This window comes from Symphalangus syndactylus, chromosome 4, assembly GCF_028878055.3.
Source record: "Symphalangus syndactylus isolate Jambi chromosome 4, NHGRI_mSymSyn1-v2.1_pri, whole genome shotgun sequence".
Classification (NCBI taxonomy): domain Eukaryota; kingdom Metazoa; phylum Chordata; class Mammalia; order Primates; family Hylobatidae; genus Symphalangus; species Symphalangus syndactylus.
In genome coordinates this window covers 60,805,194-60,832,401 of record NC_072426.2, presented here as the reverse complement: position 1 = coordinate 60,832,401, position 27,208 = coordinate 60,805,194, and the positions used below count along the sequence as shown (strand labels likewise).

At 35.5% G+C, this 27,208-nt stretch overlaps 1 protein-coding gene across 38 annotated transcripts in view; it reads left to right on the top strand.

The window, feature by feature from the left end:
• The window catches only part of ANK2 (ankyrin 2), a 719,880-nt gene that overhangs the window by 534,280 nt on the left and 158,392 nt on the right, over nt 1-27,208 (top strand). For all 38 annotated transcript variants that reach the window (XM_055274818.1, XM_055274823.1, XM_055274814.1 and 35 more), the window contains one exon: nt 278-376. In XM_055274818.1, the coding sequence (XP_055130793.1) occupies nt 278-376 (99 nt within the window). The remainder of the gene's footprint in view (nt 1-277; nt 377-27,208) is intronic.

The window sequence follows — 27,208 nt, the reverse complement described above, 5'->3', positions numbered from 1 at the left end:
ATACGCCCCCCGCAAATTTTTGATTCATTGAAAACACAGTCATTCCGTGTTAACACTAAACCAATATTGTGAAAATAGAAAAGGAAGACACTATATGAGGTGGCCAATTTTTTTTTTTGATGGTAAAAAATAATCTCTTCGTAAGTGGGCTACTATCTTGATAAATAACAAATTTTAATCGGTTAAAGTGATTAGTGAAGTTGAAAATGCCTGCACATTTTGATTTCTGCAAAATTCAGAAACGTTGAACATTTTCTATTTTGTTTCTCCAAAACAGAAGGGAAATACTGCTCTTCACATTGCATCTTTGGCTGGACAAGCAGAAGTTGTCAAAGTTCTTGTAAAGGAAGGAGCCAATATTAATGCACAGTCTCAGGTATTCCATTCAGATTTTCCCTGATGTACATACATTTAAATTAGAACAGTTTTGTGAAATTGATTTAATGAGTTTAGCTAGCTGTTCTACTGATAAATTTATTATAAGTACTTTGTTATTTATTTTAGCCAAATAATTTTATTAACTTTTATGATGAAGCTTATTTTTTCAACATATAATCTCCCTTTTAATGTAACTTAACACTTGACAAATGTAAGTCTATCATTGTCTGTAAGTATTTTTCAAAAGAATATAAAGTGATTTTTTTCAGAATGAGAGTGACATCTGTGAAATATGAATTATTCATGCAAGTATAGTGTTACTCTATAAAAGTATTCTCTTTCCGTAAACTTAAAATATTCTTGAAAGATTTACATTCCAGTGGAAAATCTGCCATAAGATGGGAATAACACTACTTTGGTCACTTTACACCCGTAATGTGAGCTTTACTAATAATAAATAGGAAATGTATGGTTTTAAAATGAAATTAAGAAAAAATTAAACAATAATTATTTAATCAAAATTGTACTATAAGCTTGATCCCTTTTTTTTTTCTGGTGGAAAAGGGGAGAAAATGTTGTTTTGCCCAAAGCTTTACTCTTGATATCTATTATATCATGTACGCATGTGGGGATTGAGAAATATATCTTTATAATAAAATTCATTCTCTCTATTTTTAGGGTTTTCTCTTTTGCCTTTCTGATAACACAGACTATATCATGGAGGATATTAGCAAAATAAGCCAGCTCTGTTCCATCTATCTTTGGGATAACCTCACCAGCTTGCCTTTGAAAGCCATTGTGTAGGAATATGTATTAACTGTATAGTTCATTCATTAATTACTTAGGCATGGCTCTAGTTCTATAGATGGCACAAGTTCTGGACCTAGAAAATACAAAAGGCAATGGTGAAATCAGCCCTATTTTCTTTGATTTTAATTTTGGGAAAAACCAGTTGAAATTATGATAGATAAGACATTATTTTTATCTTTGTAATATCATGCTATTTTAATTAGTCATGTTTTTTTCCTTACAACTCAAACATTCAGTTGGATGCACATCAATGTTTTAATATGTATTGAGAATATGCCTTAGTCTAAAACCCTTATTAGATGAAATTTTTATAATTTGGTACCATCTGTAAAGAACATCTGTATATTTTATAAAGTACAACAGCATTTTAGGCTTGGAGAGAAAGGTCCCTGCAGAAGCTACTGCTCCACCTAAGTGATTCTAAACTTTTCTTTTTCAAACTTTATTTTATTTAGATTCAAGGGGTACATGTGCATGTTTGTTACATGGATATATTATGTAATCAAATAGTGAGCATTGTACCCAATAGTTAATTTTTCAACCTTCAGTCCCCTCTCCCCCTCCCCACTTTTAGAGTCCCCAGTGTCTATTATTTCCATCTTTATGTCCATGTGAACTCATTGTTTAGCTCTCCCTTCTAAATGAGAACATGCTGTATTTGATTTTCTATTTCTGAGTTGTTTCACACAGGATAATGGCCCCCAGCTCCATCCATGTTGCTGCAAAGGATGTAATTTCATTCTCTTTTATAGCTGCCTAGTATTCCATGGTGTATATGTACCACATTTTCTTTATCCAGTCAACCACTGATGAATGCTTAGGTTGATTCCATGACTTTGCTATTGTGAATAATGCTGCAATAAACATAAGAGAGCAGGTGTCGCATGTTCTCACTCATAGGTGGAAGATGAACAATGAGAACACATGGACACAAGGCGGGGAACATCACACGCCAGGGCCTGTCAAGGGTTGGGGGGCTGGGGGAGGGATAGTATTGGGGAAATACCTAACGTAGATGACGGGTTGATGGATGCAGCAAACCAATATGGTACATGTACACCCATGTAACAAACCTGCACGTTGTGCACATGTATCCTAGAACTTAAAGTATAATAATAATAAACAAAAGAGTGAAGGTTTCTTTTTGATGTAACGATTTCTTTTCCTTTGGGTAAATACCCAAAGTGGTATTGCTTTGGGTATTTACCCAAAGCAGTAGTGGGATTGCTGGGTCTAACGGCAGTTACGTTTTTAGTTTTTTGAGCTATCCCAACGCTGGAAAACCTTTCTTTATATCAAGAGAACATCTTTTTGCTTTAGACAGAGGTTTTCAGACTTTAGTCTGCATCATAACCACCTGTATGGCTTGTTGAAACCCATGTTTCTAGGCTCCTCCCCAGGGTTTCTGATTCAGTTCTGGAGTGGAACCTGATAATTTTCATTTTTTACAAGTTCTCAGATGATGCTAATGCTACTAGTCCAGGGACCACATTTCTGAACTACTGCTTTAGCAAATGTAAGGGAAAACTGGGTGTAAGATATTGCAGTAAGATTCACAAGGTATAGATTCAACTACATGACTGAATCAATAATGTACTTATAAATCATGAAAATGAAAGCCTGGTTAAATTCAATTGTTCATTGGAGGTTCTCCTGACTTTGACAGGAAATTCACCTATACATTGGTGCTGTTAAAATCTGTGAAAAGACCATATTTTACTTTCCTCAAAATGACAAACATAGTGTTGTTATAAAAGTTGACTAGTAGCAAATGCTGCAAGGTAAATGCTTGTTAAAGCTATGATGCCAATTATTACACAGTAGTTATTGGAAATGTATATGCTTTGGAGGCTTTTCAAGGAGAACAAGCTAAAACCACTTAATCATAACTTGCTTTCAGAGTCAATGAGGCTTTTCTTTATAAGGTGTAAACATGCCAAATTATAACAGATCTTAAAAGAGGCGTTGTATCATTATTAAGATGTTAAAATAATCCTATTTGTAATTTATACTATTAGGTCCATTTAAGATTTATATTGCAGGGGATTCTGACAAATAGCTTCAAACTAACGTTCATATTGTGTGAAAGTTTTAGAGTAAGAAAAATTAATAATCAAATTTTAGAATTTTTTCTAAATGTTTTTCTAAGTCTTTTGATAAGGCCTATGACATTATTTCCTGTATGGAATTTATGTACCCATCATTAATAGTTGAAAAAAATTATTACTTAGAATATTTTATAATATAATGATTAAAATTAAAATACATGAATTTATATAAGAGGGTTGATTATTTTGCCCCCGTGTGTGAGCCAATCCCCAAACTGATGGTTTCAGGGCCATTGAGGGCTGATTTGAGTTCCTCCACAGATATTATTTCTCTCAGTACTGTCTTTTGTAAGATACAGGATTCTTTATGTGACAATATTGGGTGTCAAGTGGATGGATGGGAGACATGCTTATGGCAGTTAAACAATCTCTTCTTTCTGAGAACCAGAAAAAGGACGTAGGGAATCCTTAATGTACAACATAATGTCTGAATTTTGTATTCAAGTGATACCTTCTTCCACATCTTTCTAAGAACATAATTTAAACCATTGAAATGCAGAATAGCCTGAAATTATAGGAACATCGGCAGCTGCCTAGTACTATGCCTTTGGCAAACTTCCGAGTTATTTGGAAACAGACTGCTAAAGTTATTTTTGAATTAAGAAGATAACAAATTTTCTGAAAAAAATCTTCAAGGAATATATTCAGTAAAATTTTTGGAATTATAGGTTATGGGGAAATACACAGATTTTTCTGCATTTTGCATATAAAGTATGAGATTCATGTGAGGCTTACCTCCACGTGACATGGTGCCAATTTTGGTAGGGTGTCCTTAGTTCATTAAGAGTTCCAGAACACCAGCTGGATCAAGTTCAGTACTTTAAATGGTATAGTGTAATTGATTTAGTAACAATGAACGAATGTTTATTTTTGTTTCTTTGTTCAACAGTGGTATCAGTGTGGTCTCTGCTGAGCCAGTTCTTGTGTGATTTTAAGTATTGCCCCTCACCATGTAGCTCTCTGGTTTGGTTCTTTGGTATCCTAGATTCAGTGACATGGAGGTCTCATCCATGGTGCCGGAATTATGGAGTTAGAAGTCAAATTATAGAGTTGAGGAATGTTATTTGCTTTGAAGATGATTGTTTGCTTTCTGAAAACAAAGTCACTTGCAGAAAATCTTTAGTAGGCATCTTATCCTCTAAATAATCCTACATACATGATGTTGGGATGATTTCCATCTAAGCTGTATGGGACATTTGTTTGGTCACTTTTATAACTTGTAAGTCTGTTAGACTCAGAGACATGACTTTTAAAAAACCTTCTCTACAGACCTCAAAGAATAATTTTTAAAATTTCTTTTTCTTCTAGCCCAAATCCTATTCAGGTCCAAATAAGCTGATTTTCTTAAAGTAGAATCCATGTAAAAGGTTTAAGATGGAATTTCTCACTTAATATTTTTTATGAACTATAAATGTCCTGCAAAATGTTCAAAAAATGAAAGATATTCTGCTGTTACCACCAAGGAAATCTGGCTTTAGAATTTCCCCCTTATTATTTTCTCTACAAAAAAATATAATTTTTAGTTCTCATATAAGAGATTTTTTTCTTTAGATACTTATTATTAATATATTCTCTAATTATAAAATCATTAAAATCAGAAGGAGCACTCTAATAAAGCAAAATTGTTTTTAAAATGTTTTTTATTATTACAAAGCAAATTGGTTTATATAATGTATATTTTTACATGGTAAAAAAAGGTAAACTGGATCCTAGACTAGACACCATCATCAAAAATGAGAAGCTAAGCAAAATTTTGGAGAATGGGTATGGTAAATTCCCCTTTCTTTTAGGAAAATATGACATTTTTGTAGAAGGAGGTAAGGGCTAGAAGTTCTCATGAGGCTCCTCAAGAAGTTTGTGTCTGGGGCGGTCAGTCTGCATTGGAGCAAATTCCAGTGTCACCAAACTACAGCCCAGTAATAATATGTTGCATTCAGACCCTTAATTTTAAATTGTATTTTTATTTATTTAATCTCATTTATAATTATGTGAATCAACAATGAATAGTCTCATTTTGGACATGGAAAAATTTGAGGCACAGGTAGGAAAACCAAGGTCTCATAACAAGTAGTGATGAAGCCACAAACCTGTGGTCATTGGTACGGACACCTTCCTTCCAAATAATCCTAGGCATACCTCAATCTTTCCCACTAAACGGTTTTACGCCTTCTACTTGAATTAGGGAAGTCCAAAACCCTGCTTGCCTAGGCACTTAGATGCTGCTATAACTAAGAGCCTTCCGCAAAGCTAAGCAACTAGTGAGCAAAGAGATTCAGGTGTACTGGGAGGGCGTATCCATAATCTGGGCTTCATTCCACCATCCACCTCTTAGACTGTTCTTCAATCAAACAAAATTTTTAACATGTGTAAGACTTGGCCGGGCGCGGTGGCTCACGCTTGTAATCCCAGCACTTTGGGAAGCCGAGACGGGTGGATCACAAGGTCAGGAGATCAAGACCATTCTGGCTAACACAGTGAAACCCCATCTCTACTAAAAAATAGAAAAAAATTAGCTGAGCGTAGTGGCAGCCGCCTGTAGTCCCAGCTACTTGGGAGGCTGAGGCAGGAGAATGGCATGAACCTAGGAGGCGGAGCTTGCAGTGAGCTGAGATCGCACCACTGCACTCTAGCCTGGATGACAGAGCAAGACTCCGTCTCAAAAAAAAAAAAGACTTAAATATAATTTCTGAAATTGGTGATGTCCTTTTCATTTTTCTTATCTGTCTCTACATTCTTCTACTTGTTCTTGGAATTTCTTGTTTCTGTCCTCTCATAAGGACTCTAGAAACAGATTTGTTTTCTTTTCATCTCATTTTAATATCAAGTGAGTTCAAATAAGATGTTCTCACTTGGCATTTTTGATATCATATCTTACTGAAAATTTATTTCCATTTTTATTGGTTATTTTTCCTGTTTTGTGATTAATACTCTGTTCTTTCAATCCTGAAAATATTGTTTCAAAAGAAGGCTTTCCTGTTTATAACTCGAGCATGATTAGGTGATTATTTTATTAGCTTTTGGATTTCTACAGACCACGACTATTAATGCCAGTTGTAAGATCATATCACCATTGGTTATACCCCCAGATTTATGGGGGTGCATGCACCCACTATATGCAATGATAAATGTCTTTTCAGGTGTGGTTTCCAATAGTTTTTTCTTCATTGGCCCTAACCCATTGTCACAGATAATGGAATTGAACTGTGAAGAGGAAGGAAACCCACACAGCTGGCCAGCATGCCCACTACCTTGAATTGCTTCCATATGGTCGTAGAGCTGTCCTTGGCTCTGAAAGCAAAAAGTCGTAATGGAACATTCTGTTCTGTGACATATGCACAGAGACACACACATACACAGATGCACACATATGCACATACACACATACACACAGTGTATAAAGTGGGATCTGTAGTCACAGATTTTTTAAACAGGTTTTTTCAGGGTTTTTCCCCCAAAATATATGCATATGATTCTTTCTCTTTTTTAAAATTTAATTTAAATTTATTTTAAGTTCCAGGATACATGTGCAGAACATGCAGGTTTGTTAACATAGGTAAATATGTGCCATGGTGGTTTGCTGCACCTATTAACCCATCACCTAGGTGTTAAGCCCAAAATGCATTAGCTAGTTTTCCTGATGCTCTCTCTTCCCCTGCCCCCTGACAGGCCCCAGTGTGTGATGTTCCGCTTCCTGTGTCCATGCGTTCTCATTATTCAGCTCTAACTTATAAGTGGGAACATATGGTGTTTAGTTTTCTATTCATGTGTTAGTTTGCTGAGGATAATAGCTTCCATCTCCGTCCATGTTCCTGCAAAGGACATGATCTTATTCCTTTTCATGGCTGCATAGTATTCCATGGTGTATCTTTCTTAATAAGGGTCTTGTTTTTTTTTTTTCCATTGGGAGTATTACTATCTGTAATACAAATCCTTTGAAATTCAGATGAAGGCAGGTACTTGCATTTGACAAGGAGTAAAAAAGAAGTCAGGACACTTGTGTTTTTGACTCTGAAAATCAGGCCACTGGGTGATTACAAATTTGCAGGGGCATCTGTGCTCCTCAGCACTCCAAGTTAAAGAAAATATGCTTTTTCCAGTTCTCCATATGCTTGGGAAAAAGATGCGAATTGATGTCTTTAAAGTATTTTCAAGGCTGGGTGCGGTGGCTCATGCCTGTAATCCCAGCACTTTGGGAGACTGAGGTGGGCGGATCACTTGAGGTCAGGAGTTGGAGACCAGCCTGACCAACATGGTGAAACTGAATCTGTACTAAAAATACAAAAATTAGCTGGGCTTAGTGGTGGGTGCTTGTAACCCCAGCTACTCAGGAGGCTGAGGCAGGAGAATCACTTGAACCTGGGAGACAGAGGTTGCAGTGAGCTGAGATCACTGCATTGCACCCCAGCCTGGGCAACAGAGTGAGACTCCATCTCAAAAAAAAAAAAAAATTGCTGAGAAAGACATTACTATTCTCTATTCCAGTAGAACTCCAACATTAAAATTACTACTGTACAAAGTGTGCACACGCACACACACACACACACACACATCCTAAAAGACAATAATATTTTCATTTATAATAAAGTAATTTTTCAACTTTTGAAATAAAATTAATACAATCATATTTTGCCTTTATGCTCGTTTATCTGGGGACAGATGGTATGGAAAGGCTGAATCCTGCTTGTCATTTTATTCTGAAATTTGAATCAATAATAGACATCATCACATCTAAAATCTTTGGTAGATGTCTCATTTATTTAGCACTACGCAGGCCTATCCAAGTCCAATGTTATTACATTTTAAAGGAACTAAATTTGTAGTCAGTTAAGACTTGTTGGGAGAAAAGTAAATGCTCTCCAAGTTCTGTTAATAGAAATAGACTTCAAATTTTACATAAGAGTTACTTCTTTTTCTCCCCTTCTGAGTTAAAATGAAGGATAAGCTACCCTGGTAGCAAATGGTTAAAATAGTACTGTAGCATTCTGCCTCTTACCTCAAATCTAACAGCATTAATGTGTATATTCCACAACAACTAAGAAGCTAGGTGAAACCTTCAGGAACCAAAATGGTGATCCTTTGAGGCAAGGATCACAAAGCCAAAAAAAAAAAAAAAAAAAAAGTAAAAACATGACACGAATTAAAACTTTCCAATAGAAACTGATTGGAAGTAATAATTCACGCACTCACTCACTCAGCAGGTATTTGGACATCCAGTGTGTGCCCTCGAACACTTGCTAAGGCTACAATGATGAGGTGGGCAGGGGGTGGAAGAAGACCTAGGAAGTGGTAACTGAACTTCTTTTATAAAAGAAAGTGTTAATGCACACGTAGGGGTCAGGGGATGAAGTGTGCTATGGGCAAATACAATCATACATGCAAGAACCTAAAAGAAATGGGCTATCTGGAAGCTGAAACATCCAGGGGAAATGCAGTGTGTGAAATGAAACCTGAGGAAGAAAGTCAGATCCTGAAAGATTTTATGAGCCATATTATGGTTTTCGTTCTAAGACTTGTATCCTAAGCTCAATGTGAGGCTGGCTTGCGGGTGGAACAAGATCAGGATTCTGTTTTGGATTCTGAAAACATGACCCTGGTGCAGCTTGGAAAACAAGTTGAAGGGAGTCAGGGGCAATGCAAAGCAAATCATTTGGAGACTGTTGTCATGATCTACTCCATATAAGAGGTGATGTTAGCTTGGAATGGAGTAGTAGAGGTCTGGATGATGGAGAAGAGGGGACTGTTCCAAGATTGATTAAGGACCAGTTTCAGAGCACTTGATGATGATGGCCTATGGGAGCAGAGGAAGACGATAGTGTCAATAGATGGTAATGCAACACTATAATATAAAACAGTGGATAAAGACAAAGATTTGTCTGTTTATTTTATTTTATTTTTTTTAAGATGGAATCTCACTCTGTCACCCAAGCTGGAGTGCAGTGGCATGATAATAGCTCACTGCAGCCTCAAATTCCCAGGCTCAAGCAACCCTCCCACCTCAGCTTTCTGAGTAGCTGGGACTACAAACATGCACCAACATGCTGAACTAATTTTTAAATGTTTTGTAGAGACAGGGTCTTGCTATCTTGCCCAGACTGGTCTTGAACTCCTGGGTTCAAGCAGTCCTTCCACCTCCACCTCCCAAAGTGCTGGGATTATAGGCATGAGCCACTTTGTTTCTGGTTTTGTTTTTGGTTTTGGTGAGGAGAGTAAGAGATCATGAGTAGCATTTGAACTGCTTGTTATACATCCCTAAAAGAAATATAAGTGGTTATTACGTCATTTGATGTAAATGGTTATTAAAGCAGTGGACTCGAATGAGACTGCCGGAGCAGTGAAGACAGTGAAGAGGCAAAGGGCATACTTCCTCTTCATCCTCTGAAGGCTGGCTAAAAATCAACTAACAGAAAGGCAGATTAATAGGAGAAAAGGAATACAAATGGATTAACGTACACGGGAGCCATACAAAACTATAACAACTCAAAGAAATGGCCAGATGATTGACACTTTTATACCATTTTGAGGATACAGAAAGAATAGGGGCCTGGAGCATGGCAAAACAAGTTATGGGAGGGAGAGAAGGCGAGGTCTAGCTAACAAAGGAGGTCTTGCTGTATAGATGAAACCTCACCAGTAGTGGTAGGCCTTGGAGAAAATAGATGATGAATGTTTCTTTCAGACCGTTGAAGGTGTCAGAATCTCAGTTCACTTTTTCTAGATCCAGACAAGGGAGGGCCCTCAGAGAAAGCCTGGCTGCATCAATGCAGATTCTCTACAGATGCAAATCTCCCCCACAGGACAGCTTTGCAGGGCTACTTCTTTTTGCAGGCCCTCTGAACGGCCATCTCAAAATATGTCAAAGAAGAATATTTGTTATTGAACCAAACTGGGGCCCACTCGCCCTGTATAGTAATACCAGATATCCACACCAAGGTTTGCAGCGGGAGAAAGGAAGGTGTTTATTGGCAGGGTGCCTAGCAAGGAGGATCAGGCAGCTCGTGCTTAAATCCTGACCTCCCTGATGGTTTGCAGGTAAAGATTTTTAAAGGCGGGGGTAAATTTCAGAAAGCAGAAGTTACAGGCAAAATTGTAAATCAAAACATGGAGGTTCCACATTGGTTTTGGCCTAAAAGGTCAGGGTATCTTGAAGCGAGGGACTTACAGGTCATACATTTTCTGATTTGCAGTTGGGTAAGGAAGAGAAGCTTTGTTTAAAAATGTAGGGTCAGCAGAAAAGAATGTCAGCCGGGGTTCATGGGTGTGACTTTTTTCAGGCCCCTCAGGAGGAAATGTAAAACAAAAGAATGTTGGCCAGAGTTCAGTCCCCCGTTCCCCCTTACTGGGGGCTTCTGTGCCAGCAGATCTATTTGGTGGGGGTCTGGGTTTCTGAGAAAGAACTCAGAGACATATGTTAAGATGTTAGCTTTTGTGCCTATAGGGGAACCAAACATCTCATGATTCTAGCTTCCTTGGCTGCTATTACCTTCTTGCTCATCAAGTTTCTTATTTACTTCTCAGGGTTAGCTATGTGCCTGGAATTCCCCCTGAAGGAACTCAAGATTTTCCTTTATTTCTATCCTTGGGGAGCCTGAAGGTCCCTAAGAGGGGGTCCCTGCTCTGTCTCCTATTTTGAGGATAAAATATTTTGGTTTCCTTTACCAGCAAGAGATAGAAGAGGGTTTATGTTTTAGGGACAATTTTCACATTGAAGAAAATAAGATGAAGAAAATTTGAGGCATATGTCAAAAAAATGGAAAAAGTTACAATAATTGACCAGAGGACTTTGAGTCCTTAGTATAAAATGAGTAAAAAGTAGCAGGCTTGGAAGAATTAAAATAAGAGCTAATCAAGTCCAGTGATATCAGCATTTGATTTAAACCTGGACTGTCTTCAGTTTAGCAGTGGTTAGGAGCAAGAATCCAGAGTCAGATAAAGTAGATTTAAATCCTGCTTCCATCATTCACTAGCCTTGTGACCTTGGTCAAGTTACTTCCCATTTCTGTTCTTCAATTTGCTTATCTGTAAAACAGGTAAGGAATAATTACAGTACGTAAAATTGAGTTTTTGTCAGGGTTGAAAGAAATAATTATGTATAACGCTTAACACAATCCTTAGCACATAGGGGCACTCTACGTTAGTTGCTGTTGTTATATTTATTATTTTCATTGTTAGCTTCATGAGTATGGGAAGGCTATTATACTACCTTCGTGGGAAGCACGGGATCAGTTTTTGTTGATTCTTTAGGTCCTGAATTACTTTCCCTCCATATTTATTAGATTTATTGATTTTAAGAATAAGAGGACAAGGAAATCTAAATTTTCATTCAAATAACTCAAATCTAAATTTGCATTCAAGTAAAGAATATTGCATTCGAATAAAGAATATCAGAAAGAAGCAGAGGACAGCAGTGGAAATAAGTATTGCTCAACAAAATCTATAAGGACTGTTGATAGAAACCTGATAACTGATGGAAAAGAGAGATGAAGAATAAACCCAATTCTATACATTCAACTGTATCGAGATAGTCAGATCAGAGATTTAGAACTTCTATTCACAGGCAATTATAATCTGCCAGACTAGGAAAGGATTCTTGCATCAATGTGAGCACAATGTATCGAGCTAATGACAATTTGTGCATCCTTCTTGTTCATAGCTCACTAACACTTGACAGTTGGACCAGGTGCAAAGGCTTGAGAAGTGGCAGCTCTTTTCCTTCTTTTGCGTAATGTGCCATTGATTAATATTCAAACAGCTTGCATTTTGGAGTAAGTCTCCACAGACAACATCATCTAAGATGGATGTTTTGGTGTTCTTCCTATTTCCTGAAGTTTTTTTTAGAAAGATCTCAGCCTTCTAGGTTAGCATTGTGCGTTGTGTTTTGACCAAAAATTGTGGAAGCAATAAAATGTAGACAGTGTTTTAACTATTTTGAAGATAACTTTTCCGTAAATAAATGCAAATATTTTGCTTTACTTGGGGGGTGTGAGCCTCTTACATTCTTCACATATTATACTCTTAACTAAATCACTTCAGTGTATAACTGGAAGGGGCTATTAGAGACATTGTGTCCATAACACTTATTACAGGAATTTGAAATTCACAGGGTCAAGTGTCTCATCCAAATTTGTGTCTTCTGATATCTGGCTAAATACTCCATATGTTTTAAATATTTGTCTATCTATCTATCTGTCTGTCTGTCTGTCTATCATCTGTCTTAACTTCACAAGTAACATGAATATATTTTATTTTAAGCAATCAAAACAATGCAAAAGTATATGGAGAAACCTAATTCTCCATTCCCAACTTTCAAGTACAATGGCCTCAGAAGTATTTTTTTGTTCCTTTCTATACAGTTAAATTCTCTTTATACTATAAACTATATACTATAATTTATAAACAATTACATCTTTATTGCTCCTTAATGGAGTTCTCCAGTTATATGTATCTAAAATCCTGGAAGGCATGAGTGAATTTATGGACAATATTTTATTATAGCTTAATACATAATTTACATAGATGTCAGGCATTACTTTCTTCATTTTATACAGAGAAAACTGAGAGTTTAGGTAACTACCTACGTACCAAAAGTGATTTGATTTAAACCCCAAACTTTGATTAATTACATAATCATTCTTGAAAGATGAAAATTGGAATCTGTATTATATCTTGTTTTTTTCAAAGTTTTCATATTTGGTGCAATTACTAATAACTTTTTTCCAGATATTATTCTTTAGTATTTATTTCCTTTAATTGGGAAGATATGCAAAGCCCAATAATTGACTAAACATGGTAAATATAAATTTGTATGCATGTACAATACAGTTAACTATAGCTATTAATACCTATCTATGTGTAATAATTGGAATCCTCTGGTTATTTCTACTCTTTACTCTTAAAGCTATGAAGAAGAAGTTTTTAAGACTTTAAAATGGCCAGGGATCTCTTTTGACATTGCCTGAGGTAGGCAGCATAGTGAAATGGATAAGAATGCAAATTCTGAAGCTAGGTGCTCAAATCCCAGAGGTCAAATTTCAGCTCTTCTGCTTTCTACTCATGTAACTCGTGAGCTCTTCTGCTTTCTACTCATGTAACTCATGAGCTCTTCTGCTTTCTACTCATGTAAGTGTGTCTCAGAGTTCTCATCTGTGATAGGGAAATCATAATAACAGTACCTTCAGCAAACGGTTGTTGTGAGATTAATCCATGTTCGGCATTTAGAACAATGCCTGGCAACTCTAAGAGCTCAATGACTGTTAGTTGTCATTGTTACCAAATTCAGCACTAGTGCAGCCATGCAAGACCAGCCATTCTGTATGCCCACTGCTGCCTTTTCTTGGCACAATGAAGAACATAACAAAGTCAGTTTGTGTGACTGGCTTGTTTCACAACCTCCTTAGAACGCTGTCAATTTGAGTATATGAAGCTGCATTCGCCTAAACACGATGCCTAAAGACCCTCAGGTAATTTAATTGTTAAAACACTTATCGTATAGAAATTGATCTCCTACTGACACTTGAACTTTCAGGCTAATGGGAAAAAGAATGAGGATTCTCATCTTAGATGGTCTGGATGGTGAAAATAGAAGTCCAACTAACAAAATGTGTTTTAACCAAATATTATTTTTGAAAATCACTTTCAGAAGGTAATTCTAAGTCTGGAAAATTCTTAATGGAATATCACAAACCTAAAATGTATTGTGTTTACATTTGCTTGTGTCATAATAGTAAAATGATTTTTGAAGTGTCTATAATATAATATACCTTAGTAAGAACAAAGTATCAGTGAGGCTAAAGTCACAAGTTTAAAAATGTGAAGAACCAACTTTAAGTTGCTATTTAAAAGATATTTTTGATTATATGGGCTAGGTTTCTATAAATGTAAAGTTCCATGCAACACCTGCTATTTGGGCAAATACTATGTGGGCAGCTGTCTCAAATATAAGTCTTGAGAAGGGCTAATTGGTCATACTTTTATGGGTCAGTGTAGTATTCCCCTATAATATAAATCTTTGATTCAATATTTTAATATTCAAGTGATTCATTTATATATGTAAATAATTTACATCGATTTAATTTAAATTTTAATCTGCAAATATGCCCTCTGGAATCAGCCTGATATTCCTAGTTGGCTAGTTTTAAAATTTTTTAAATTAATTCCGCATTAAATAGATCAATAGATTAAATTTTAGTAATTATTGAAAATTATCCAACTAGGAATATCAGGTTCTTTGCAGAGGAAATATTCCAAAAACCAGTGCAAACATCAGCATTCTCATTAAAGGCAGTAACAAGAAAAGGATTCCTGTTTGTGATACTATTTGACATTGCAATCAATCCCTAGCCAATGCAATGAAAAGAGAAAGAGAACTATGAATATAAATGGAAAAAGAAAAGACAAAATGCTGTTGTATACAGAAGTTATGATTATTTAAATAGACAATTTGGAAAAATCTACAAATCAATTAATAAAATATTTATTACATTCATTAATTTATTAAGAGCCTGTTGCTTATAAAATTCAATACCATGAATCACAGAGTTGTTTTGTCATGGTATTTGACTAAGATTTTCTTCAGCCTAAAGGTCGACACGAATCATTCTGTAAAAAAATTATTACTAAGAGTATTAAGCAGTAAGTTTTTACATATGAGCGTCGTAGGTTAGGACTTTAAATATCCTATCTGAAATTAGAGTCGTGAGGCACAGGTCAAGGCATCAGAGTGTGCTTGCATGACTAACTTCAACTATATTTTTTATTCTTTTCAAATCACTGGGAAATTTTTGTGTAATAATTTTGAAATGCCATGAAATCATATCACTGTGAAAATACACATCATTTCACTTACAAAAAGTGGCCCTTTAGAATGGTGGATTTGCAGGAATCAAAACACATGTGAACCAACAATGTCATCAAAAGACATTCATTAACTATTTTATTGTATAGGAGACTCTCCTGTATGTTTTCTGAACATAACTGGGTATAATCTTTTAAATCATACCCCTTAAAAATGTTATGTTTAAATAACATATTAACTGGAAGATATGAATAGCAGGAAACATACGTAATATAATAATACCTTCACATTAAAATAAAAAACAACATGGGAGAGCAAAATAAAGACATAACTAAGTGAGGTAAATGCAGGAGCAGGGCAAATCCCACTCTACTTCTGAAGAGAAGAAAGGTAATGAATTATGTTTCATTAATCCACTATTTGTGTGACCTTGGGCTTATTACTTAACCTCTCAGTGACTCCATTCTCCATCTGTGAAGAAGGGATAATAGTATTTACTACATGGGGTTGATATAGAGATTAAATCGGTTAGTACACTTATAGTGCATGTAATAAGTGCAATATAAATGTTAGCCACTCTTCTAATTATTAGATATACTTGTATTATCTACTTAAGTTATTGAAGAAATAAATTGATTGGAGTTGAGAACAGTATTGCCCAAAATGACTAATTCTCCATTGAGACTGAGAGATTATTATTTTCTGGAGTGGGGAGTGGAGAAAAGATTGTACAGAAGTTTCATCTTTTGTGATTAGCAGCATATTAACTTTACCTTGGTATAACATAGTTTTGGAACACAGGGCATGAATGTGAATAATTTGAAAAAGGATTTGCTACAAACAGCCAGAAAAAAACAAATATATTCATTAACTATATACCATATGCCAAGCACTGTACTAGCTCTGAGGATGCAACAATACAGTCTTTGCTTTGCTTTCTTTACTTTTGGTAGTTAAACAGTCAAACTAAAAAAAAAAAAACAAAAACAAAAAAAAAAACCACTTTTTTTCTTGTGTTATCTTCATCTTCAATTTTTCTATCTTCTATTATTTTATCATAACTAACATTTTTAATTCCAGTATTTACTTCACAAATTTATTTATATACGACTTAATAAGGAAAGGTATTCTTTGTCTCTTCTTATACATGAAAAGCACATTTTGAAGGCTGAAAATAAAGGATTATCTATATAGAAAAAGCCTTTTTTTCCCAACTGTTAAATTGGGCTACTCTGTCATCATTTTCTTGTGGTATTTCAAGTTGCAGATTCTTAATCTTCCACCTTACACTAGGAGCAAGCATTTCTGGCATAACGATTTCATCACTAATATTTATCATCATCTTTCAATTGACTGAGAAACTGACTAAAACAGTATAAATCTTCATAAATTATTTGTCAGTTTATTTTTACCTCCTGATTTTATAGTCAAGAACTGTTTGAGGCCAAACTACAGAATACTCTCAGCAACCTCAGACAATAAACACTTTCTCAAAGCCTATGTGTAGCACAGTTTATAACACCAGGAAGGGGAAGCACTATATATTGACATATCTGATTCTAAGTTTAGACTTTTAAAGGTGCTTACATCTAAACACCCTGATTCTGTACTTAGAAGAATTGGTGAATACTCACTTGCCATAGCTAAAATAAAGATAAGGAGGTAAGAATCCTGTTGATTGCCAATGAAATGCCTTATGAATACAATTAGGCCTGTTAGGGCATCATCTTTTGAAAGCACAATAATAAATATCATTTCAGAGGCCACAATAATTATTGTTTTGTACAGTCTTGCTCCAGAAAACACATCTAACAGATCATCCTCATCAGTTTTTGGGGGTACATTTTGAAGCCAATATATCCAGGAAGAACAACACTCAGAACATATTTTTGTTTAAAATCTGGCTCTGAACAGAAGTATAAGGAGCGGGCAGAGCATACTTAGGTCCTTTTAAGTAAGAGCTTTGAGGAGTAATACCTTCCCTTAAAGTTATTAGGGCCCAATTTGTAGCTTTTGTACTTTGGGATCAAGAATTCTATCCATCCAGATTTTTAAGGCAGTTCAAACACATTTTTTTTTTTTTTTTTAAAGGAAAGGCTTGCTATAGAACGCCTTTGTTGGAATGAGGCAGCCTCTGTGTCAGTAAGGGCACATCACACTCTACAGTTTTCATGATTTAAATGAATCAACCTTGCCACATCATATGCTAATCAGAGCTTATTCCTCTGATGAAAACTTACCTTCATGTAATAGCGATTCTTCTCTTGACACATATGAGAATTCTTCCAAGGAACAGCCACAGGTACACTAGACAGCCAACTGTGTGTTCTCTGTCCTTTGTATGAAATCATCATTCTAGATGGCCAAAAAAAAAAAAAAGCAAGTTCTCCTTTCTCAAAATATGAGAACTCCCATCTCTATCACATTTGCCTTTTTTCTATGGCTGCCAAAAGCCCAGGTGTTCAATTATTGTACCTCTTTCATTCTGAGTTCTGGTTACCACCACTAGAGGAGTACAACTAAAGTTTGTTCAGGGTTGCACTTATAGCCTTATCTTGACTGTAGATATATATTTTAACCATACATATATATAAAGTGTTTCAAGTAGCCTTAAATTTTTGAATGTGAATATATTTCAAGGTATAAATTATGACTAAGTGCTCCAAAGCAGTGGTCACCAAGGACCGATTTTGTTGAAGACATTTTATCCATGAGCAGCGGATGGTTTCAAGATGAAACTGTTCTGCCTCAAATCATCAGGCATCAGATTCTCATAAGGGGCGCGCAACCTAGATCCCTTTCACAGGCCGTTCATGAGAATGTTTGTGCACCTGTGAGAATCTAATGCCATCTCTGATCTGACAGGAGGTGGAGCTCAGGCGGTAATGCCTACTCCCCCTCACTCACCTTCTGCTGTGCGGCCCAGTTTCAGTACGGGTTCATGGCCTGAGGGATGGGGACACCTGCTCTAAAGGACACTAAGTCTCGGTATGGAACTGAATGGTTCCATGTGTTGTCTACGTGAGGTTTTGAGTCAATGCGTTGAAGATGTTCATTCTTTGAGGTTTTATCTTTGGCAAGTTGTGAATTAGAATTTGTTAAGCAGCTGCTAAATATTGAGTATATCGCTTTTGTGTAGTGTATTTTTCTTCTCCATCTCAGCACTGTCTGGGCACACTGCCTGCTCTAACTCCCTAGCAGCTTTTAAAAGACCTTGGATAAGGGTAGGCCAGCACAGACAAAAACCCACACTTAGTAATGGACAAGTTCTATAGTAAGACTTTCATTGTGCTTAAATTGCTCTGTTGTTCAAACATTATAAAACCTATTTATAACCCCAGGTCTTGTTTTAATGCTCTAACCTTTATTGGTATTAGACATGTAATATGATATGAAACAAGACTTTGATTATTTCCAAAACTGTTAATACCAGACATGGAGTGAGATAGCATTATAATTCTGACTACTGTTGAGAAAACATAGCAACTATTTTAGGATCAAAAAAATGAACCTTTTACATTGGAAAATTTTTTTAAAGTTGGAATCCCCTTGGAATGTGTCAGTATATTTGTGTCAGAATGCATGTTTTAATTTTTGAATTGCACTGCAAAGTTATCTGTCAGTTTAACAGTAATCATTAAATGACCAAAAAAAAAAAAAAAATGACTGACATTGATGAAGAAAGCAATAACTTCATTTGATTGGAGATTTAGATTTTCTGGGTGTATATCTCAGGTAATAAAAAGTGCTATACTGCTACCTTCTATATTTATTAACAAAGCCAAAGCTACTAGCTGCAGTTGACAGGATTATAGGAAATGTGGCTTTAGATGAGTTGGTCTAACCAGATCACATAGTGTTTTGATGTTAGATGTGTTCTTAAAAACTTGGAGCAGCATTTTATTTTCTCAAAGACAGTTAAGTAGAAATAAGAAAACTATTTGGTAGTCATTCATTTAAATAATTTTTGGGGGTATAATGCATGAGAGAAGTAAAAGAGTTATTGCTTATTCTGAGTGGTTAAAAAGTGGATAAAAAAGTCATTTTTTTATCCTTATTATATTGAATCAACCTCAAAATGGTAGAACAATAACCAATTAAGTTAATACTGTAGCTTAATGCAATATAATTATTTCAGGTTTATGGATTTTGCTCTGTTGGGGGAAAATAAAAGCACCCTATAGCGATTGTTATTGACTTAATTTTCTCGATGCCATAGGCCTATACAAAGTAGTCAGCGGTTTTGCTTTTGGAGGTAACACATTTTCTCTTGCTTCTAAGTTACTAGGTCATGTATGAAATTGCTCTAATATACCTATTTTAATACACTGGCTACATGCTGAGCAAATTATACTACATACTGAAGATCTGAATCTAGTAATCTATGTTGTTAGACAATTTGAAAGTCTAGAAAACTTTCTTTAAAGAAATCTACCAGGGAATTAATTTCTACCCAATTTCAATATTCAAATATTTATTAACTTTACACTAAAGTTTCTTCTCTGACGTTTAGACATTTTCATTACTTTTATAACAAATTGAGTACAACTGTAAAATTTAATTTTTATTATTTAAATTAATTATGCATATAAAAATAAAGGCACTTATATATTATTATAAAATTTTATGTGATATACTAAGCAGCACTTAATCTAGAATAAACTTAACATTTCTATTGACAACTTAAATAAAAGCATTATATATACAAAAATAACAATGAAGAAAAGCCTACTACTGTATATCTTATTTTGTGTTTTCCCCTCACACAGAAAAAAGTATTTTAAAATCTCATCACTTGCAAGAGCAAATTTACTTTCTTACTGAAAATGATCCACCTGCTTTTTTGTAGTTTAACCTCATACTTGAAAATCTATTTTAGATTTTCTCTGCAGATGTGTCTCAGGGTCACTAAATAATATATTTTAACCATAATAATATTAAATTATGTTTTTCTTACTATTATTTCTGTGATGTGTTTTATGATACTCTTCAGATTTCCTGGAAAACGCTTCCTTATAAACTAATGGCAGTGGTACAAACTACATTTCGGTATATACCAAAGTAGGATATACCAACTAGGATCCCTTCAATCTCAAATAAGAAAAACAGCTCCTCATTAGATAAACAACAAAAAAGGGGTTTTCCTGGCTTTCATAAATAAAATTTTAAATGGGTATAATGAGCTCTAAGATTGCCTCCTGCCCATCCGGTGGCTCATTCATAACCAAGGAGTCAGAATCTTTTTTCCTCTTTGCTATAATTTCTGCAGTGCCAGTTTGTCCTCATCTGGCTTTCCTTGTGGTCCTTGGAGCACAACCACAGATTTTCTTGTTCAGAGTCAAAAGAAGGTAACACGTCTGTCCTAGCTTTCCAAAAGGGAATTCGAGTTTGGTTGATTGAACCAGCTTAATTATCTTGCCCAAACTTAAACCAGCATTACCAAGAGAATGTAATTTGCTGATTGGCTTAAGTCATTTGATAACCTGTCTGGGCCTAGAAGATAAGGAGAGAAGTTCAGCTTTAGTGTAATTATGTGAACTTTACTGGAATTATGTGGGGAAACATAGGTACTCTAATGAAAAACCAGGATACTTCCAAGAAAGAAAGAGGATCCTGGGTAGGCACCTGCGAATACTCACTTCTGTGGCTTGGATATTCCATTTTTAAAAAGTTGTATGTTTTCTTTCTTAAAAAAAATTACTTGTTTCTTTTTAAATTTGTTTACTTTCTCTATGATTTTTAAAATATTCATTTGCTTTCTTATTTTTTGTTTAAAAATCCAAAGACATAAACAACAGAATTATTCCATCACGGCTTAACAGTTTAGCAAGGTATTTACTCATTTTTGCAAAGTGAAACAGAGAGAGAAAAATATTTTGGAGTTTAAGTGAGAGTAAATAAAACATTACTAGCCATCTCAACTTTTCTGTAGAATGGGGTGATGGTAATTCAGCTATTAAATTTAAATGTTGAATAAAGGAGAAAAACACAAATCTAAGTCATCTATAATTGTCAGGAACTAAGGAAAATAAAGCTAAAAGTAAACTTTTAGTCAATCAACGGCTATTTATTGGACACTTACTATATTCTCAGCACAATGCTGATTTCTATGGAGGATTCCAATCAAGTGTAAGAGAAGAAGCTGCTTTCAAGAAGTGTATAGGCTACACACAAAGTCAAGGTGAACACGTAAGAAACAAAGGCAAACAACAGAAGACACTATATGATTTGGTACTAAATTATATGGAACAGACTATGCTAGAGAGGAAGATTTGGAATAGCCTGGATTTTGTTAACGAAAACCTCACAGAGGACTGGAGCCAGGCATTGACTCGTAGATAAGGTCTGCAGACAGGAAAATGAAAAGGAAGACTTTGCAGAAGGGAAGATTAGTAACAACAATGTGAGGAGGTAGAATTGAGCATGGTGAGTGTAGAAATAGTGGTGAGACAGGTTGGTCTGGAGCAACATCACAATATGTATTAAAGGTTTGTTTTCCTTATAACTTACTGAGTAAAATGGGGCAAGGATATAAAAGGTCTTGATCTTCAGTTACTGTCTATGAAAACTGATCTCCAGGGCTGGGCACGGTGGCTCAAATCTGTAATACCAGCATTTTGGGAGGCTGAGGTGGGCAGGTCACTTGAGGTCAGGAGTTTGAGACCATCCTGGCCAACATGGTGAAACCCTGTCTCTACTAAAAATACAAAAATTAGCAGGCATGGTGGCACAGGCCTGTAATCCCAGCTACTCAAGAGGCTGAGGCAGGAGAATCGCTTGAACCCGGGAGGTGGAGTTTCCAGTGAGCCGAGATCGTGCCACTGCACTCCAGCCTGGGGGACAGAGTGAGACTCCGTCTCAACAAAAAAAAAAAAAAAAAAAAAAAGAAGGAAAAAGAAAACTGATCTCCAGTCACAGTCAGTAAAATGACAATGTAGATAAGTCGTTTGTTGAAAATAGATTTTAGGAAGATTCATTCAGGTTGATGTATAGGATGCCCTGGAATGAGTAACTGGAAACATGCAAAATAGTTCAAATGCTTTCTTGGTAATTTATCCATGAGAAGCTGAAAGCAGGGATCATGGAAGACTCAGAGGGAATACAGTATTTTCTTCCTGTTTGCTGGCAATAACCAGACGTGGTATAATATCATCTGTGGAATTTGCTGTTAAAACACATGGCAGAATAGTGTAGTTGAAAGAACATGAATTTTGGAATTAGTTAAACATGGGTTCGAATCCCAGCTCCATGTTTTAAGTAATGTGAAACTTCAGGCATGCTTCTTAATCCCTGTGAATGCTAATTTCCTTGAGTCATATAAAGACAGAGTATTTGTTTCAATGGACTGCTGGCATTAAATAAGAAATGTAAAGTGCTTAGACTTCTCTCTTCTTACTAACACCACCCAAATTTCTTACCCACTGGAAATAAAAACTGGAAGAATTCCTATGCCTAAGAAAACATTTGAACATTCTTCATCAAGCAGGTCATAGAAATTCCATAATGTCACAAGGCAGAGCTTTCCAGCTCATCCCTAGTAAATGGCTTCGGTGAAAGTAGAAGAAAGTTAATTGTCCAATTACTAGATAAAAGTACAGGTGTTCTCTGAAACAATTTTTTTTTTTTTTTTTTTGCAATAGGGTCTTCCTTTCTCATTCAGGCTGGAGTGCAGTGGTGCAATCTCGCTCACCACAACCTCTGCTTCCTTGGTTTCAGCAATTATCCTGCCTCAGCCTTTTTGAGTCTGAGGCAATTTGATCCTTATTGAAAAGGGCAGCTGAGGGAGTAAAAACAGTAGTGAGTTTGGATACCTTTAGGGTTCAGATCTTGGTCTCACCACCTGGTGTGTGCTTGGGTGGATAACTGTGAGCCACAGTCTCATTCGTAAAAGGAGCCTAATAGCATAGTTGTGGATGTAAAACAGGATGACATAGTAAACACTTGATAAAACTTAACCTCCCCAGAAAGATTAAGGACATTAGTCATTTTAATGTCATTGGATAGTTTAACTATGAACTAATCTTTTAATCATCTTTGGAGAGAGGAAAGTAGTTAAAGTAATTTATAATATCCTAACCCTGACTAAGAATTGTCAAATTCAGATTATCTGAGAAAATGTATATGACACTTTAATTAATAGGATGCCTTCTTAACTATTAATACTAAACAAGTATATAATCGTATATTTTGTCCTTTTCCCTTAAATGCTCCCCCAGAGTACACAAAGTAGTCTTTATTTTTGTGACTACAATTAGTACCCATTGGTTTTTTACATCCTTTGCAGCTGTGCATTCACAATATATTTAGAGAAATAATTTGAATCATCCTGACCTTAAAGCTTGGTGACAATTTGGGGATGTTTTCCAACTTACCCTTCATAATGCTAATTCCAAGGAAGAAGAAGATGCATAGTATCTGGGATGGGAATTAGAGTAGTATTTCCCAACCAGTGCTAACTGGAGTCTGTGAAGATCCTCCTAGCATGTCGCAGTTAAGGCTGCTGAAGAGTTCTGCTCTGTGAAGAAACTTAAATCTTCTCATTGACCTGCCTGCAAAAGATGGGGTGCTTCTTCAAAAGAGGAATTCTACTTACAAAATTTGAACCCAGATCTTTCTGTAACCGTTTTTATTTCCCACTGTTGGACTTGGTTATGTAACTTATTGAGTGTGTTTTCCAGTAAATATAGAGAGTATATAATACTCTCAGGAAACTGGAAATAACACATGGAATTAAGGGTATTGTAAAGATTTAGAGCTGTAGATTTTAGAGGCTCCAGGTAAGATAGCATTTGAAAGCTAAATGACTACAAAATTTGAAAATAAATATCTAAGATATGAGTTTCTTTTCCAAACAGAAAGGAAGCATATAAGTTGTAAGAGATGTGGTTGGCAGGGTAGGTGAGGGCCAGATTATGTAAGACTGTATTAGACTTTATATTAGTTGGCTATTGCTGCATAACAAATTATCCCCAAACTTAGTGGGGATATTATTAGCTTAAAACAGCAATAAATATCATCACAGTCACTGTGGGGTGGTGGCTTAGTTGTGCAGAGTTTCTCATAAGGTTGTAGTGAAGATGTTAACCAGAGCTGAACTCACCTGAAGGCCTTTCCAGGGCTAGAGGATTCTCTCCAAAGCTGATTCTTTCACGTTTGGCATGTTGGTGCTAATTGTTGATAGAGGGGTCAGTTTCTTCCCCCTGTGAGTCCTTGCATAGGCTGCCTCAGTGTCAGCATAACACAGCAACTCATTTCCTTCAGAGAAGATAATCCAAAAGAGACAAGAAGGCAGAAGGGCAGTGACTTTTAAACCTTGGCCTCAGACATCATGCACCATCAATTCTGCCATCATCAGTGCATTAGAAGCAAACTACTCAGATGTCCTCCATTCAAGAGGAGGGAAATTTGGCTCCACTTTTTGAAGTGAGGAGTGTCAAAGAATTTGCAGGTGTATGTTAAAACGACCACAGGTATAAAAAGGAATTTGAATTCTGTTTTACTTTATTCATTTATGTAACAAATATTTACTGAACACCTACTAAGTGCTAAGCATTTTTATGGGCACTAAATAAAGCCTCTCAGAGAGAGTAACACTTAGGTCGAGGCCTGAAAGATGAAGAAGATATGGTAAGAGTTTCCAACATCTCTGCACTTGCTGTATCTGTTCACCTCCTATTCTCTCCTGAACCTCTGTAACTGGCCAGTCTACTTGGTGGTTACTCAATCTCTGGGTTAAAAATTCCTCAACTGTAAAATGGTGACATCTGTTTCAGCTGCAACATTTTCATCTAGGAAAATACGGCAGTTTCTTTTAATCATTGAAATATATTTTATAAGCTTAGCAATGTAAGATTGAAAGTAAGAACAAATAAAATGAGTAGTTTACACAGATATTTTATGTAATCATTTGAAATTTCCATAATCATTTTCTACTCTTGTGATATATTTTAGAGAATGTGAATTAGCTTATGCATCATCTATGAAATTACCTAAGGTCTATCTTTAGCTGAGTGGTAATATTGTAGTTTTCTATATTAAGTGGTAAAATTGCAGTTTTCTATATTAAGTTCTGGCTGAGAGATCTTTGAAGTTTATTTTTTTATTTTTTTATTTTAAGGCCTGTAAGAATTCTTTTCAAGATGCATACTTGCATTGGCTTTTACCCATGCTAGTAATTTCTCTTACTGTTCTTTCACTATTCATTAGACTCAGGTTTAGAGGACAAAATCCCCCAAGTGAAATATGTGTCTGCAGCAAAGACACTCACACTTCCCCTACAAACACATCTTTTGAGAGACAGTGGAGCAAGAAGAGAAAAGAACAATAAAGAACATTCCACTTTCTCTGTATCTGCCATCCTGATTTCGTTTAGACCTCTTGATGTTCACTCTGATCTGTGTGCATGGGCCATAATGTACCTTCTTCACGGAATTAATTGCTCAGTCTTTAGTATTCCAACAGCATTTTATTCATGTTTCTCTTTTGGAAATTATAGTATGTCTGGAGCCTTAAATGATTCTATATAGATGTATTCTGTGAATTGTCATTTTTTTACTCTTGAGAACAGGACACCCCAGTGCCTAGGAATAATTTTTAGAACAAATCTGGTGCTATAAAGACTGTTGAAAATGAATAGTAACATTGACTCTTATATTAAGATAAAAGTAATTTTATATGATCACTCTTTTTAAGGCAAACAAGTGATGAATCTTCATTTGTGTAAAGGAAGAATAAAGTTATGCATGCCAGGAAAATTAAGTCTGAAAAGTTAAGATTCTTTAAAATTGATAATAATGACAATGCTTGCAGTTGAAGTTCTTGTCCAAAACATTGATGTTAAACCATTCATTACCTAATAATGACAGTATTTTTCTCTGTATAATTTCTTTGAAATGACTTACAAATATCAATAAATTTACTTGCTTTAAAGATTTTCCAAAAGCTTCATTAAATCTACATCTGATATGTAAAAATATAAATACTAGCTCTTGCACATTCAATTTGCCAAGATAATCCAATTACCAAAAGGAATTTTCACCATTGGCTAAAACCTGATTACTGGTTTATAGTTATATTGCTAATGTAAGTAGGAAGATATTTTTGTAATAAGTGTTTGAATTCCCTAAAATACAGCATGATTTCTATATTTGAAGGAAAGCATTATAGCTGTTTAATAAACCTGAGAAGTATTATCAATGACTGATAAATAATACAGACTGAATGCGCTGCTCATCTTTCTAATCATGAAGCAGAGTATAAATAAATGAAGAGTAAATTACATTTTAAAATACTAAAATCGTATTAGTGCTTGTAATTCTCACTTCTTGGGATTTAACAAACACCTGCTTTCCACTCTTCTGGACTATAGTCTGGCCTCCGTTTTCCAATGTATCCTCCCCATTCCTCGCCAAGTAATATCTTTAAAAAGCAAATGTGTCTGTGTCAAACCCCTGTACAAAAACCAATTCCTCGCAAGACTTTCAGAATAAAATTCAGACTCCTCAGCAAGGCAGACAGGGACTGATCCCTTCCTATCTAAGCTGCTTCTCCCCAGTAACAATGCATTATTTGTCAGTTTCCATACGTCCTGTGTTGTCTCATTGCACGGTGTTCCTTCTCTTTCAAATACCTTTCCTACTTCTGTGTCTTCAGTGTCTTCCAGCTGTTACTCCCAGTAACTTCCTTCAGATACCATTTCCTTATCTAGTTGAATTATGGGTCTTTTATCTGTGTTCTCTTTATATCCAACACATAATTTAAAAAAACTAATTATAGAGGTGTTCACTAAACAGTAATACAGAATTTTGCTAATTTGTCCATCTCAGTCTCTGGGCTGTGAATTCTCAAAACAGGAACCTTGAATTTTGTCTCTGAATCATTAAAGCTGAACACAATGCCTAGCAGTGAAAAGTCACCAAACATATTTTTGTTGAGTAAATATAATGAATAAGAAATAATTCATAGTTTTCTATGGACAGGAGTAATGTTCAAAATATTTAATAACCAGTTGCTAGGGGCACCTGTTGGTCACACCAGAACTACTGTAACAACTGGTTATGCTGTACTTATTTCACCCACCCAGTATCAGCCTGGGCTGTGGATATCTTTGACTGTTTTATAC